The sequence below is a fragment of the Triturus cristatus genome, chromosome 2_1, assembly GCF_964204655.1.
Source record: "Triturus cristatus chromosome 2_1, aTriCri1.1, whole genome shotgun sequence".
Classification (NCBI taxonomy): domain Eukaryota; kingdom Metazoa; phylum Chordata; class Amphibia; order Caudata; family Salamandridae; genus Triturus; species Triturus cristatus.
Window position 1 is genome coordinate 119482476 of NC_140581.1, and position 17077 is coordinate 119499552.

Genomic DNA, 17077 nt, shown 5'->3' on the forward strand with positions numbered 1-17077 from the left:
TGTGTCAAATATTGGTCTAACAAGGACCTCACATGCCTTATATTTCATTTATTGGTTACTGAACAACGCAGTTCAAAGACTGATCTATAGGGTATATATTTTTGGATAAATTATTTTCAGATTTCGCAAAGCAATTGCGTTACCTGACAGACCACATTATAGCTCATATAACACATGCAGGATCAGCACATTAGTTCCCAATTTACAGGAGAAAGCCAGCAAGAGTAAACATAGAGGATCATAGTTGTAAAGTATTCCCTAGTGCTATTCAGTGCAAGCATTAGATGGAGGTAATTGGATACACCGAAACAGCGTTAGATGAGAGATCAATAAACTAGTGGCTGTGCAAACCCTTAATTGTCAATATTTCAAGTTGGTGGCTGAAAAAGGGTGCTCAAAGAGAGTTAATGGTTGAAAGAGGTGGACCCAAAGCCTACTCTCTAAAACATAGACCTAAAACAAAGGTATGTTTTACAAAAATATCAACATGAGAGCTTAATATAAGAACTATCAAATAAGGGACCATGAAAGCAAGGATGTATCTAAAGGGGTTAGACTGACCCTATAAGGAATGGGTATGGCATTTACCACTTCAGGTAAGAAAAAGTGAATGCTACATAATTAGTGCGACTGCTGTGAATAGTTTTGAAATCGTTTTCTACTATCACCAACCTTCAGATGGTAGGTGATGCAAATATGGCATGCATTGTAATGCACGCCACACTCTATGCATTGGTTTCCTTTTCCTCACCTAGATTTTCAATAAGGGATGAGCTTCCTTGGTATCATCAGTGTAGGATAGGCTTGGACCAACATTTGCTCTGACCACTTAGCACTAAATAGCCCTTTGCATTGACCAATAAAGGAAGAGTGTGCTGCCCTTCTACTGCTAAACAGCCAATCAATTGTTAGGAAGCTAGTTGGTGCTAATGGCACTTAGCTTTGGTCAGTTGTTGCAAATGTTGGTACAAGATTGCCTCGCACTGAGCAAAGGCAGGTAGTGTTGGCCGTATGTGTTCCTACACTCATTAACTTTCTCTCAAACCTTTATCAACAGGAAGAGGACTGCTCAAACTCGGATCTGTACTGTAAGAGATGCGACGTCAACCCAGAGCAAGCCAATATCAGTACCATGGTAAACCCATCTTTTCTCTATTACAGAAAAGGGAAATAAGTCAGCCCTTCTCATCCATTGCTTGTTTCAAATTTTCATTCACCTTTTTGATCTGCCCTCATTACATCCATTGGGTGTTCAGGCTATCATTCATGACGTGTGGTGTTTTGCTTGTTTACTGTAGAAATAGAAGAGTCATGGGATTGCAGCCAAGGGAGAGGACAGGGCTGTACTTGCTATAATGGATGTTAACCTCAGATTGGGCAGGTGGTAATGGGCTCCAGAATGTAATCCGGTTTTTGAAATCCGCTTTCCCTTCCCTATCCTGCATTTCCCAGGGACATGTGCCACACACTAGACAGTGAGACACTGATACCGCAATAGTCATTCTACTCCCATCTGGTGATGGGGCAAGTTGTCAGAACAGACCTAAGAGTAAGGCCTGAGCAGTGTCATGAAAGATGGCGAGCACCATCAGACTGGGGCAATAGCCGATGACTCAATCATCTATTGTACAAAAAAACTACAACTCCCCGATATTGCAGAATCTGCATAGGTCCATTCCTAAACTTACTCTGTAACCAGTGCAAAAAAAAGTATACAAAGACATACAATATATCAATTTATTAAAGAATTTTTTTAACAAAATTGTTATTAAAAAGGTTACATACATTTTAGTCTGTGCACGTATTATATCACACATATAGGAGACTGTGAGGAAAACACCATCTGCATACAATGCCTATATCCACTCTCCACACAAGGAATACGCAGATGTTATAAATATATCCTACCACTATGCCACAGGTATTACAAAGCATTTGAAAAGGACAACTCACCCACTGTTCATTGATGTCTGCTTCATCATCGGTGTCTTTTCTACATGTAGGTAGGTGAATACCACCTAGAAAGACTCAACAATGGTTGGGAGTACAGAGATAGTTGAAGCTTAATATGATCAGGGATCTGATGAATTAAAACAGCCTGGATTTATACCCAGTTTTTGATAGATGGCTACCACTGGCAAGGTTAGATTATAAATGCTAGGATGCCTTCATACAGTAAAGCTTCTTGCATCTAAAATCATTGCCTGCACGATTTAGTCATTAAACTGCCTGCCTGGGTCAATGGCCTTCTTCAAGGCTATATGATCTCTACTAAGTGTGCTACGGTGAGGCTGAATGCTCTCATATCTGGCACTGTAACTACTTAGTTCTGTTGTTCTTATTCAGGGTTCAATCTTTCTTTTTGACTATAGGGAAGGGAGGCACTTTCCTGTAATCAAACATTTGTCAAGGGAGTGCGCGTGCGGATCTCGAGGCCCCAAAGAGATGATTTGTATGCACATTCTCTTGACGAATGGTCATCGCTGCTGCCCATGCTCCAAGGACAGCTCCAAGTGCAGCTTCACATTTATCTTCTGCACAGTTTAGAAGGCTACTACGAGAGCAGAAGGTCTGCGCACCATCTGCACTTAAAAACGACGTATGTCTAGTCGACTCCAGGGCTTGACCGAATAAGGCACCTGCAGTCCCCGTCCTCCCTTTTTCTGCATCCACTAAGGTTTTGTTAGCAACACAAAGGGTAGTGAAGGATACTCAAGTGCTGATTGCCCCCATAACTCATCCCATTCTGTCTCTTTCCTGCATATTACAAAGATCTCGACTGGGTTCCATGTCTTCCAAAAGACACCAACAAGATTTCTCTATCAAGGATATGCTATCAGAGAAAGGCTCCATAGCTGACAAGGCGGATAAAAATCTAGCAAGCCCGGGGGGAGGAGCCAAGATGGCGACCGGGACGGCAGCGTAGTCTCCCGGCTACGTGAACCTCCGCATCCCGCACGGATATCCTGTACGAGATCCTCAGCCTGTGCTACGCGGTTGTGTTTCTGAAGGAGAGCGGCACCCGATCGTGTGACTCCGAGGTTTCTGGCTGCGGTATCGCCGGAGAAATGTGCATTTGAACTTAGCGGCCCTTGCGGCCCTGGAGCCGGGACCTCGAGTGGACGCCGTGGCCGGGTGGAAGTTCGACAACAGCGGCCTGTGGTGACTGGGTGGAGTCGGTCCACCGGAGCGGTGCCAAATTTGACCTACATTTCGTCGTGGTCGTTTCTACTGTCAAGCGTAGTTGACCGAGTGCACGCCCGGGGGTGCAATTCTCAGATCCTCCGGTGACTGCCCCTGCCTTTGATGGTGAGCTGCCCAGACGCCGCCCGTATCTTGCCCTGATCCTTGCGGGCCGCTCCCGGTTTTTCGCGGGAGCTGGTCCGTGGTGGAGACGACTGTTGCCCGTGACCACGCAACGGATAACTTTTCGCCTGCCCCCGGAACCCAGTCTCCAGCGACGTGGACCTCGAGGCGCTTGTCCCTGGGTCCCGGCCCCGGTGCGGGTCGGGCATACTTGGCGGCCATCTTGTTGCGATGAAGCCTACCATCCTGTCCGCTGGGTTGCAGCGGGCTTGTGAGTGTGTGACTTTTGGGAGTGTGGCGGAGCGATCACAGAGAGCTGTGCTGGGGTACGGCGACCTCCTCGAGGCCCTTGGTGCTCTTCACTCCTCCTTGGTTTATGGTGTCGGGGTCTTGGGGAGTAAGCTCGACGGTGTGGCGTCAGCGTTGGGACAGTGGCGGCCCGCCTGTCCTCACGTACACAGGGACTACCTACACGGCGCACAGGAGGACACGGTGGCGGCCACCCCTGAGGATAGTGCACAGCTGGACGCTCCGGACAGTATGCTACCGTGTACTCGGCCAGCTGAGGGCCTGATTTGTCCCGGAGGCATTGGACCTGAGTGGGAGGTGGTGGCCTCGTCCCGTACATGGCCTCCGGCGACCCAGGGACAATTCCAGCAACAATTGTTAGCTTCGGCTGCTTCTGCCTTCCTGGACCTTGAGTGCTGTGCAGATCCTGGGACAGCACTGGGAAGCCTGTCCCTCCATGCTGCGGACTGTGTTTGTGCTCAGAGACTTCCACCCCACCTGTGTGCGTCGCTTCTCGGTCGTTTTTGGACACTCCTCTACCTTGAAACATCGGTTATGGTGCTGGGTCGAGGGGTAGGCATGGGCAGAATTACAAAGAGTGGTCAGGGATAAGGCTGATCTTCCAGGGGTGGTCATCTAGTGGATGGGCGGGCTCAGGGGTTGCGTGCTCCCCTGGAATAGCTAAATAGCATAATGGGTGCATAATGCTCCCCCTCTTTCTTTGATACGATCGATTTTGTGCTGCTTATTGTTCACTTTGGGGGATACTTACCGTGCGGGAGGGAGAAGCCGGGGGTATGTTTTGAAGGCCCTCCTCCAGTTTATTAATACTTTCTCTACCCCCCCCGTCTGGTGGGGTTCTTTTCCTACTTCTTTTTCCCTATTCTCCTATATTTCGGGTCTGGTTCCAGGGCGACAGGCACACTGCTGGGGGGGGGGGGGGGCCGTACTCATCTGCAGAGGTGCAGGGTGGGGGGTTGGGGGAGGGGATTCTCTAGTCTTTCATCTCTTTTTCCATGGCCTCCATTTTCTTCTCTGATTCTTCTTGTTTTTCCTTTTCTGGGATCAGTGTGTTACGCCTCCTTTGTTATGACTCGTTGTCATTCCATGTGTGCCACGATTTCCGGGGTGTTCTCTGGGAGTTTGGGCGGGGGACTGCAGGCGCAACTGTTTATGATATTCTTCCCCATCCTGACGTTCTTGTGTTTGCGCCATTGATCCAATAGATTGCGGTATATTGCTTACATCTATTACTCTGCATACCTTTTATCGTTGGAGGGAAATTGTCTGGCACCTGATCCTTCTGTCTTGTTCCATTATAAAATGAAAACCTTTTTCTCCTGTTGCCCTACCTGCCCGGTTCACAGTATTAGCATGAAGATTCTGCTCCCCGAAATGCTGCCTGTGTTTACGTTTGATTGTTATTGCTCTGATTGCTTAGCGGCCGGCCCCGGGGGGTTGTAGGCCCATATTTGTTCTTGATTGAAATGTCAATAAAGGTTTTCAAAAAAAAAAAAAAATCTAGCAAGCCCACTTGTTCGTACACCAAGGACACAGTGGAGGACTCAGGACCCCCTATTTCAGAAACCTATCTGCAACACTTCCTGCGAGAAATCAAAGAAGAGATCACGTTCCACACAGACCTGAAGGACTACTTGAAGGTAGTGCAGCAGCACCTGGCTATGCTGGGCTCAAGAGTCGATGACCTATAACACACACTAGACAAGCGCATGGAGGAACTCATTGATAATGACCACCAAATTGTTGCTCTTGAGGAACATTATGAGGACACCACCCTCAAGCAGGAGGGCCTTGAAAAGAGGTCCCGCCTCAACAATATGATCGGGATCTACCATATGGTGTGGAGGGGCTGGATAATCAGGCCTTTGTGCAACGTCTGCTCCACAATGTCCGTAATTGACATGATGACCTAACAATAGGATTGGATTGCATGCATAAGACAAACCCCGGGAGGTTTATGCAGGGAGAACCCCCAGACATTGCAGCAAGAGTTTACTTTTTTGACGAGAAGGAATATATCATGGCCACTGTGTGCTCTTTATCACACAAAGCATTTGAGGGTCATAAACTATTCATCTTCAATTAAAATTGCACCTACCACTCTGCAACGAAGGAGAGCTATGAAGGCAGTCATGGACTATTTGCGCTCACATGAGGTCCCCTATCAATGGGGACAACCTTTCCATTTGACCTTTGTCTGGGAGGGTCAAAAACACATGACCAAAACAATGGCAGATGCCTGCAGGATTCTAAAGCCCCCCCAATGGACAACCAACCTACAACGGTCAAAACCCGACCCCAGTCCTCAATAGACTTGGGAAGTACCTGGCGATCAACCAAAAGACAACGCAAGCATACTCCGCTGCCACCACAAGTAGCTTTTAGTTTTCCATCCTCTGACTTCTGCTGCATTCACCTTACCTGTCTGCGGCAGTTTTCCTGATTGTGCAGAGGTAACTAGTTCCTTTCATCTGACGGCTGGCGATACTTCCGGTTGGGTGGTGGGTTGCGGGCTAGTGTTTTAACTGCCACTGGCCATTAAGGCAGCATGCAGGGCCGGACGCGCAGAAGATAGCCGGCTGGTAGGCGGCCTGCCCTAGATAGCTTTTTGCTATTATTTCTCTACTGATGTAATGTGTTTTTAACATGTGTCCTTTAACATGTTTTTAATTCACCCCTGGGCAGCTTCTAGTTTTCCATCCTCTGATTTCTGGTGCATTAGTTTTGCAGATTGTGTGGATTGAAGTAGTTCCTTTCACCTGACGTCCTGCGATACTTCCGGTTGGGTTGTGGGCTAGTGTTTTAACTGCCACTGGCCAAAAAGGCAGCATGCTGGGATGGAAGGCTAGCCGGTCTGCAGCGGCTGGACCATGCCCAGCGCCAGAACCCATGCCGGTTTCAACTTAGGACGGCATATGAATATCAGATATACAAGTAAGGGATTACATGTCCTTAGGGGATGCACCAATGGGTGCCCCAGTTTTAATATGTCTTCTCTTTGGATGGGTGATATAGAAAGCTGTGAAACATGTGGTTACTCTCCAGGAGATTCCTGCCCACCATTAGACTCCCACACTCTCCACCCTAAAGAGCCCTCCATGCCTTTCCCCTCCTTTGTACCATTGTGCGCTAGTGAATGCCTAATCCTTGGTCAAACATGCTACAGAAATGGCCATTTTTATCGAAACTCATCAGACTGATATTATATTTATCACTGAAACCTGGGCTAACTGCTCGTACACCCCTGATTTTATTAGCGTAGTCTCTCCGGGCTATACTCTTTTTAGACTTGATTGACCACTGAAAAGAGGAGGGGACTTGAAATTATTTACAGGGATCAGATCAAAGCAAGATTTGTTGTGTCGTCAAATGAAGACTGTGAAGCCACTATCCTATTGGTTTGAAGTAACCAAAAATACATCCTTTAGAGGTTTACTTATTTACCGCCCACTTGGCTCGAGAACTAGGTTTCTCAATTCCATTAGTATGCTACTTGAATGTGTGATTTGTAACTCTGAATTGACTATCTTGAGAGACTTGAATTTTCACCTAGAACAAACTGAAGAAAAAGACTCTTAAAAACCTTCTGGAGACCATGAACAACATTGGGCTTACTCAGCTGATACAGTCCCCTACCCACATTGCTGGCCACATTTTGGATGCTATCTTTAGCAATCATGACGTAGTCACAAACCCAAAGGTTTTACCTCTCCCTTGTCTGACCTCTCGGCTATCATCTTCGAGCGTAGAGAACCCAAGGAAATCCCTTTGATCAGCCCACCAAACAGCCCACCCTCTGTCGAGATTGGAAGAATATAAACTTGAGCCAACTTCAATCTCAACTAACAGAGGATCTGCCCTTTCCTTCACCAGATTCTGAAACGACTGCTCATAATTATTCGACATGTATAAACCATACCTTTTTACAATTTGCCCCTTGGAAAACCAATATACATAGGAGAACTAAACCCTCTGAGCCTTGGTATTCACAGGCGCTCCCCCTAGAAAAATAAAAGTGCAGACAACAAGAAAGGAGATGGAGACTTAATTACAAAACTCATGAGAAGGAAATGTATAAACTTTCTCTGGCCAAATATAAAACTTTACTGGTAAAAAAAACCCAATATATTTTACAGCTCAAATAGAATCCTCTAACAATTCACCTAGGGAACTTTTCAAAGTTAATAACAAACTCACTAAAGTTTCAGGAGCCAAAGGAAATACTAGCAGACAAACGTTCTGCGATGACATCGCCCGATCCTTTAAGAATAAGGTGAAACACATTTATAATATCTTTAATGCTTCTGGAGATTATTACCCGACGTCACAGCAAACTTTGGTTAAGGACGCCTCTCACCGTAATATGACCAGCTTTTTGGAAGTCTCTGTAAATCAGGTAGAACATTTTATTCTGTTTACTAAATCAGGATCCCCGAGCTATCCATGTCCTCTTTCGGTGCTTAAACAAATTTACGAGCCTGTAGCCAAATGTCTAACCAACATTTTTAATTTCATGTTTTCATCGGACATTTTTCCATTGGTTTAGAAGAAGGCATCTATTCTTCCACTTCTAAAAAAGTCTAATCTCGATCCTGACATTCCGTCCAGTTACCGACCTATTTCCAGACTTCCTTTCCTTGCTGAGGTAATTGAAAAGATTATGAATGCTCAACTTACCCAATTTGTGAAGGAACAAAATCTGTAAGACCCAACTCAGTTTGGCTTTATATCAGATCATAGCACCGAGACAGTGCTGATCAAAGCCACAGACGAACTTAAAACTATCCTTGATGAAGAAGGAAATGCTGCTCTAATTCTGCTATGACCGATCCACTGCCTTCAATACCGTGGATCACACAAAACTTTGCCATCGCCTTGAGGCAACGGGTATTAAGGGTACTGCCTTGGATCTACTCAGATCATTCTTAAACAATAGGAAAAGTATTGTGGCACTAGACAAGTTCAGTTCCAAAACGTTCTCACTACCGTGCGGGCTGCCGCAGGGATTCTCGCTCAGCCCCTCTCTTTTCAACCTATATGTGGCTGAGCTTGCCCCTCTGATACAATCTTTTGGTCTCTCACTTACTTCCAACGCAGACGACACCCAAATTGTGGTATCGGCAGCAAACAAGGCCAATAACACTAGCATTCGGCTTAACAATTGCATGATAGAAATCTGCATCTGGATGGACAGACACTGTCTGAAGCTAAATTCAGAAAAGACCGAGGTAATCTTCTTTGGAAATAATCCTTACTTTTGGAACCCCAACTGCTAGCCTGCAGAGGTGGGTTCACTTCCAACTCCAACTCCAACTCCTAAGGTGAAAAGCCTGGGAGTGATTATGGATGATAAATTTAACTTCGGCAAACAAGTTAATTCTATCATATTCACTTCAAACATTACTTTAAGAACCATTAGAAAGATCCCCCCTTACATTCTGGTCAGTGCCAGGAAAACAGTCATTTCTTCCCTTATTCTATCCAAATTAGACTATTATAACAGCCTATATGTCAATCTGCAGAAACAATATCTCAACAAATTGCAGGTCCTACAGAACTCAGCCGCTAGAGTACTTCTCAATCTTCTAAAACATCAGTCTGTATCCTTGGCCATTAAAGAATTACACTGGCTTACTGTCAGTAATCACATCAAATGTAAGGCCCTTTGTCTCACCCATAAGGCACTACATGGCATGGGACCTGAATTCTTAAGAAATGCCATTACATGGTACATTCCTAATAGGAACCTTAGATCCCTAGGCACTTACACAGTCACTCTGTCCAGATTCAAATAAATTAAATGGGGCAGCAGCAACTTCCTTGTAGGAGCTATTAGACTCTGGAATACTCTGCCCCTCCATATCAGATCACCTTCCTCTTTGCTGACTTTGAGAAAGCTTTTCAAAACTTGGCTCTTTAACTTGTAATCTGTTTCTTCTACCACCCTTCCGTACTATGCCTAGTTATAAGCACCAAGACACCCGAGGGTATACGTTGCGCTATATAAATTCATATAACATAACATAAGAAATTGACCAAGCAAGCCAAGCTGCCATAAAAGTAGCAGAGACAATGAGCAGCTAAGAAGCTTCCCTTATCACCCAGAACCAATTGTAAACAGTTTGCCAAGCAAGGCCCAAGTTAAAATTTGACAGTGGTAGTGCGACCGTATTACAGGTGTCGGGGAGGAACAAAAATCCAGATACCTGACCGAAGACGACCCGCTGCGATGGAGAAGGGAAGCCTTAATTTTTTTTGGTTTTCTATTACTGTTCATATTACATGCAATGTTTATGGGATAATGGGAAAGGGGGAATAGCAGCGACCACTAACACCTCCATAGATGAGAGAGATCGAGGCCTCACAGGAAATGCTTCCCATACACAGTTATGTTATGGTATGCAGATTTGTAGAGTGCACTATCACCCATGAGGTTATCCTGGTTCTGAGCAGGTGTGAGCCTAGCTAAACCTAGGGCCTAGTGGGAGTAAAGAAAGCAAGGTCTTCCGCTTCTTGTGAAATTCAGGAAGTGAGGAGCAGGCTCTTATGTGCAGTGGAAGGTCATCCCACGCTTAAGGAGACATGTAGGAGAGGCTATTGGAGCTCTTGGCCATGGAGAAGATTAAGCTGAAATTGGAAAATAATTTACAAGTTGATTGAGGTTGATTGGAAACCTTGCATACTGATTCTGGCCAAGACTTTAGGCGGATTACTTGTCCCTGCTACCTCAAGGAGCCGCAACTGACCCCAGAAGAGGTCTCTCAGCTCTTACCCAGATGAGGAGATGTCATAGTTTGCTGGTGAGGGCTCTCCAATGACCATGCAGACCTCACTTGCCAGGCCATTCCCTTAGTTTCCGGTAGACCACTATGGGAGGGAGAGAGCGTATTTTTGTAATGTACTTTGTTTTGTTTATTTTATGATTTCCTTGCCGGCCAGTTGGATGTTGATGACGGTATGTGTTGCCTAACTATAAATAAAACACAGTTAAACCTAAAAAAGAGAAAGGAATTAACCTCTCTGGGACACCACTGCTCAGTGCTTCTGGTGAAAATCGCGGTAAAGCCATGGTTTGGTATCTTCCTATTAGGAAGGATGTAATCTGTTTTAGAGCCATGCCATCAAATCCTGCTTCTGGAGAGGTTGTAATCAGAGTGCTAGTGGTCCTTTGGTTTGTCGTGTAGTTCCTAAAAAAAATAGGATCTGCGCATTTAGACAACATAAATTAAGGGATTGGTGTCCCGACTGATTCCAGACACCCCCAAAGTATATATTAGCCTTTAAACCAGCTAGCTCACAGTGCCACCATAAGCCCCCTAACCTTACCAATGAGCGAATAGTTTCTGGCAACTATCAAACATGACAACCCCTGATCCTTCAGGGATCGTGGAAACAGTGCAGTACTTTTCACTCAGTCAATCGTACTTACGTAGTCTCAGAGAGATGCACAGAATAAACAATGGGGACGTTTTCAATAAGTATTTATTGAACCAGCATCATTCTAGTATAAAATATGTTTGCTGCGACTACCATTAGACAGAAACAGATTTATGAGAGTACAAGCACCAACAGAGTAAATGAAATTTAGAATTCTTCCATGGTGCTAAAACAGTGAATATATGCAGGCATATAGATACATGGCGATAATCAAGCATACAACTACGATGCAAACCATACCTAAGTGTACCTAAGTATACCTAGCATGTATGTGGGTGTAAAGCCAAGAATCCCCTAGGAAAGAGCCAAACCCCATTACCTCCATCTTGGTCTCGTGTTGGACACCCCGCAAGGGATGTCAGACCGCTGCATGTAGCTTCTGCAGGCCAGGACCTCAGCGTCTAGTGTCAGCATTGAAGCTTCTACTCTGCCTATCTAGTGTTGGTATGTGTTAGAAATGGGATTTCTAGTTGACTAGGGTATGCGCCTAAGCCAGGTAGAAACCACCACTCTAGTCAGGGCAAGGGAGTTACACACTGTAGATAACCCCTGCTCACCCCCTTGGTAGCTTGGCAGAGCAGTCAGGCTTATCCCAGAGGCAATGTGTAAAGCAATTGCTCAACACACTCACAGAGCAGTGACACACTAGGCACACCACAAAAGAGATTCCACACAAGGTTATATAAAAAATAGCCTTTGTATTATCCATAAAACACATTAGAACATAATCGCATATCTTACACTGTGCCACTGGCACTTGCCTTGACTTTACAGGGATTACATAAATCATTAGGGCAATCGGGCCACTTTCATAACATTATCACAACTCACAGTTAGTGAGGACAACCAGTAACTACTGGCAAGAGTGCACTTAGCACACCACCTTAGGCATAAAATATAATCTGCAGAGCATCATAATAAACATTAGTATTGTGCACACATTATAAAATCACTGTTACGGTACATCTCTCTTGCGCAGGCCACATAGGCACCACAACCTCACAGCGTAATCGGGGCCTGCGCATGCCTGCCCCGAATACCTTCCCGAGAGCCAACTGGCCCTCAACACATGTAGGGCACTGAAGTACCGGCACCTCCACTCCAACCCTGCAGGTGCAGGCCAGACGTGTGTTGCAACTCTGAATCCGGTGCCCCTACTGGGCTGGCTCCGTGATGCCACTCCAAAATGACACCAGCATCCAGTCAGCGCGTAGCTGCCCACGACCATGTGGTGCAGCTGCAGCGATATCAAAAAGAAAGATGTGGGAATAACGTCGGTGCTACGAAAGCACCTGAGCGAGGTCATCCAATGACCCCTCGGGCCGGGTAACAACAGTCCTGCCCGCTACCTTGAAACAGAGCCGCCCCAAACAGCACGGCTCGGGACAAAGGGCACTCCTGACCCCAGTGCACTCACCCGCTTTCACTGGGGTGGTTTCACAGGGCCCATGAGGTTCCTGTGTTGGCACCACGCCTCCGGGGGCTGGACATCAAGCGAGCCCCGCCGATCCCGCCTTCTCACTGAGGATTACCTTATGGCGGCCTGGGGAGCCCAGGAGGCTCCTGCTCAAACTCACTAGAGGCCCTGCCCACAACAGCCTCAGGAAACATGCAGGGCTCTCCTCCTCCTCACGGGGGCCCCACCCACTGTCAGGCGTCCTGTGCCTGACTTCCGGTGACTCCTCACGGCCTGAGAATATGGGGCACAGTCTCCGTCCGGCTATGAATCTTTTTGGTCCTCCTGGCGCGATCTCCTCTGCGAAACCAGGAGCCTAACAGAACCCTGCAGCCAGGATAGTTCTGTAAGCACTGTCGACACCCCAGACTGTTCTTCACATGCTGGCCAGAGCACTCGATGGGGCCCTACGATAACACGGGGGCATGAAGTGAACACCACAGCGCTCACCACGCGCTGTCATAACTCCGGTATGGCAAGCTAGTAAGTCATGGGGGACCACAGGGACACACCAGCAAAGTGTCCCCCGGGAGGCCAGCACGTGGATTTCTGTAGGCAGAGTGGCAGTCCCCCCAGCCCAAAAAGGCAGCAGGTCAGCTCTTTCTGCAGTCCAGTCCCATTGTGGTTCCTTCAGGTCCCATGCAGTCTTCTGTTCCAGTTCCCAAGTAAACACAGTTCAACCAACATGGGCTCAAAGCCCCAATACTTATACTTCACAAAGTCTTTGTTCTCTTCTGGTACAGGGCCCTGGACCCAGTCCAAACCTGTTCTAGGGGCACTTAAAATTATCCTCACAGAGCACAACACTCCCCATTGTAGGTTTAAGCCCTGGCCCCAGACACACCACACGGGGGCGGAGCCATCATTGTGGAAGGCAGGCACAGCCCTATTCAGGTGCAGGTGCTACTCCTCACACCTCTCCAAATTCAGAACAGGCCTATTCAGCCTAGCGCTGACTCATCCAGATTCTCTGGAGCCACTGCAGCTCCCCAACCCCTGTCACTCCAAGACCAGACAGTCAATATACAAGAGGCAGGCACAAAGACACATAGCACACAGAAATGCCTACTTCTAAAAGTGGAATTTCTAAAATAGTGATAATAAATCTGCGAACACCAATACGCAGCATTTACCACCACGATTCCAAACATACCAAACTTGATCACGCTACCCCTCTCATGTTAGGAATTACCACTGTAGCACATATCAGGGAATCCCCAATGAAATCCTATGAGAGGGCTCCCTCACAGCAGTGACAAACCATATAGGCTGTTTATCACTACCAGGACATGCCACACAGTTAAGGCACATGTCCTACCTTTTACCTACACAGCACCCTGCCCATGGGGCTAGCTAGGGCCTACCATAGAGGTGACTGGTATGTAGTGAAAGGGGAGTCACAGACGTGGCAACCACTTTATGTGCCACGTCACAGCAGCAGTAAACTGGCCTGTGACAGGTTTGAAAGGCTACTTTGGTGGGTGGTGAAAGCAGCGCTGCAAGTCCACCAGTAGCATTTAGTTTACTGGCTCTGGGTATATGAGATACCACTGTACAAGGGACTGACAGGTAAATTAAATATGCCAAATAGGTGTAGACCACTCTTACCAAGTTTACTATAAAGAGCCCATGCACTTTAGCACTGCACAGCAGTGATAAAGTGCCCATAGTCCTAAAACCACCAACAACTGGTCTGAACAAATACAGGAGGAAGGCAAAAGTTCTGGGATGACCCTGTAAAAAGGGACACGTCCAACAATATGGTTCTTTTATACCATAAAGATAACCTCAGGGTTCCTTACACAATCGAAATGTAGTGAGTATGATTATGCAAATGAGCCTAGAACAATACCTGCAATTATGCAAAGGAGTTCTTTCGCCCTAGGATGAAGATGACCATGACTTTTACACAGAGTATGTTTATGCTATTATGGGGTTGATTCCGATCCGGGTCGGACAGCTCTCCGAGAGCTGTCCGTAGCCTTACCTTGCGACCGACACGTACCCGTAGCCGGTCCGTCCTGTTGATGAAGTACAATGCGCATAACTGCCAAAAACCCGACCGACACGTAGGCTGTGATTCAAGCTTCATTCTCCGTTTTGAGCCGTACCTCCGAACCGATATCCCGGAAGCAGTATCCATAGCAGTTTCCGCCCTGACAAGTACGATGAGTACTTCCTACGCGCCGACGGGTTGCCACGTAAGGCACGTCACAGCATCCGGAAAAGAAGCATATCAGCTACGATTCGCGCCACAACTCAATCCACAGCTACGAGACGGACCAGCTTGCAACAGGTACGAGACGGAGCAACAAGCAGCGTGTACAAGACAAACACATCATGAATCCCATCGCGCAGGTCATACCAGTACTCTACATCTATGACCGGATCAGGAACAGATACGGACGGCGCAGACGGTAAGTCAGACACCTACCACACAAACAAACGACACGTACCCGCAAAATGGCACACACACACAGGGGATCCACATCCTGGCCATTAACAACAGGCCACCATAGGGGTTGTATGGCCAGCGCCACTACCACCCCCACTCATAGGAGACCTGTTGCCCATCACGCCTGGCACCCCCACTCATAGGGGACCTGTTGCCCATCACCCCTGCCACCCCCACTCATAGGGCTTATGTTGCCCATCACCCCTGCCACCCCCACTCATAGGGGACCTGTTTCCCATCACCCCTGCCACCCCCACTCATAGGGCTTATGTTGCCCATCACCCCTGCCACCCCCACTCATAGGGGACCTGTTGCCCATCACCCCTGCCACCCCCACTCATAGGGCTCATGTTGCCCATCACCCCTGCCACCCCCACTCATAGGGCTTATGTTGCCCATCACCCCTGCCACCCCCACTCATAGGGCTTATGTTGCCCATCACCCCTACCACCCCCACTCATAGGGGACCTGTTGCCCATCACCCCTGCCACCCCCACTCATAGGGTTTATGTTGCCCATCACCCCTGCCACCCCCACTCATAGGGGACCTGTTTCCCATCACCCCTGCCACCCCCACTCATAGGGCTTATGTTGCCCATCACCCCTGCCACCCCCACTCATAGGGGACCTGTTGCCCATCACCCCTGCAACCCCCACTCATAGGGCTTATGTTGCCCATCACCCCTGCCACCCCCACTCATATGGAACCTGTTGCCCATCACCCCTGCCACCACAACTCATAGGGGACCTGTTGCCCATCACCCCTGCCACCCCCACTCATAGGGCTTATGTTGCCCATCACCCCTGCCACCCCCACACATAGGATGGGTGATGCGCCACACATCCATCATACACCATTAGGTATGTCAGCAAAATACATCCCCCTAACATCATGACAACAGTGTGTAGTCTGTGACAAATGCCCACAACAGTGATTATGATTTCGAACATACAATGTAACTAACAGCACATGTGTGACCAACAAATGAGTGTGGCCAACACAAGACAAGCATCACTATAGCACCGTGTCAATGTAAAAAGAACACCCCCTCACTGTGTAGAACAAAAGTTAAGTGTGGGGTTCCAAACTGCAGCAAATGTCGAGCATTGTGGTGATGGGGTCTAAACCCCCCTCATCACAGTGACCAAAAGGTAAGTGTCATCATGGTCAAAGCTGCAAATGCCAAACAGCATGTATGATTCCTGCTCCCAACACATGAAACACTTTTGGGGCAAGCTAGTGGTTGTGTCCCATACCCACAGAGATGTGGTGAGGCTAACAGTGCAGTGAAAACAAAACATACTCTCGGCCATGTGCAGGCAAGCACCACACATGGGGGTTGACAATGCATACAGTGTACAATGACACAAGAGCAGAAGTGACCATCACAAAGCATACACACATCTCGAAAATAGACACACTAATCAAAACAACCTGTGTAGACTGTAGGTGTCAGGTCACAAACTCCCATTCCATGCCAGCAATGGCACCTAACAACCAGGATGAATGTGCAGAATGATGTGATATGACTCACAGGGACAGCAGGGAAAATCACAGAAACAGCATCCAGACAATGGCCCACAACAGCAATACCAATGCACTGATGCAGAGGCACAAACACAAACAGGCAACCACACACTGCACATCTGCCACAACATGTGTGTGTGTGTATCTCAGTATCCCCAGGCAACTACACAACACATGAGGGGGGCTGAACCACAGTGACACAGATGTGGAGACAGTGCCATACAAAAGTAAACCATCATTGGGACACCCTTAGTGGGCAATCAGGCATTGTGAGATGAGAGGGAGCACAACAGACACATGTGACACATGCTGGAATGAACACAAACTAACACAGCAAGAGACTGACATACAATAGCACTACCCCCAGGGACCAGACATTGAGGTGACACAAGCATGCATGACACCTCCACTGTGATGACAAAGGTAGATGTCTTACAAACTGTGAAAACCAGACATGTGTCCTGTGCCACAAACGTACATCACATCTACACAAACACAAATCACTCAGCATGGCCAGTCATCCATGGACAAACGGGAGCTAGGGGCCCATCCATGCAAACATTTACATCAGTCCACCCTCAACACC

General features: G+C 47.4%; 1 protein-coding gene across 9 annotated transcripts in view; it reads left to right on the plus strand.

Annotated features, from left to right (window-relative positions):
- LOC146863858 (uncharacterized) overlaps nt 1-17077 on the plus strand; it is a 343419-nt gene that overhangs the window by 195392 nt on the left and 130950 nt on the right. For all 9 annotated transcript variants that reach the window (XR_014976576.1, XR_014976580.1, XR_014976577.1 and 6 more), the window contains one exon: nt 1058-1135. Coding sequence is in view for 4 of the 9 variants with exons in the window: in XM_085640690.1 (XP_085496816.1) it covers nt 1058-1135 (78 nt within the window). In the remaining 5 variants the exon portion in view is untranslated. The remainder of the gene's footprint in view (nt 1-1057; nt 1136-17077) is intronic.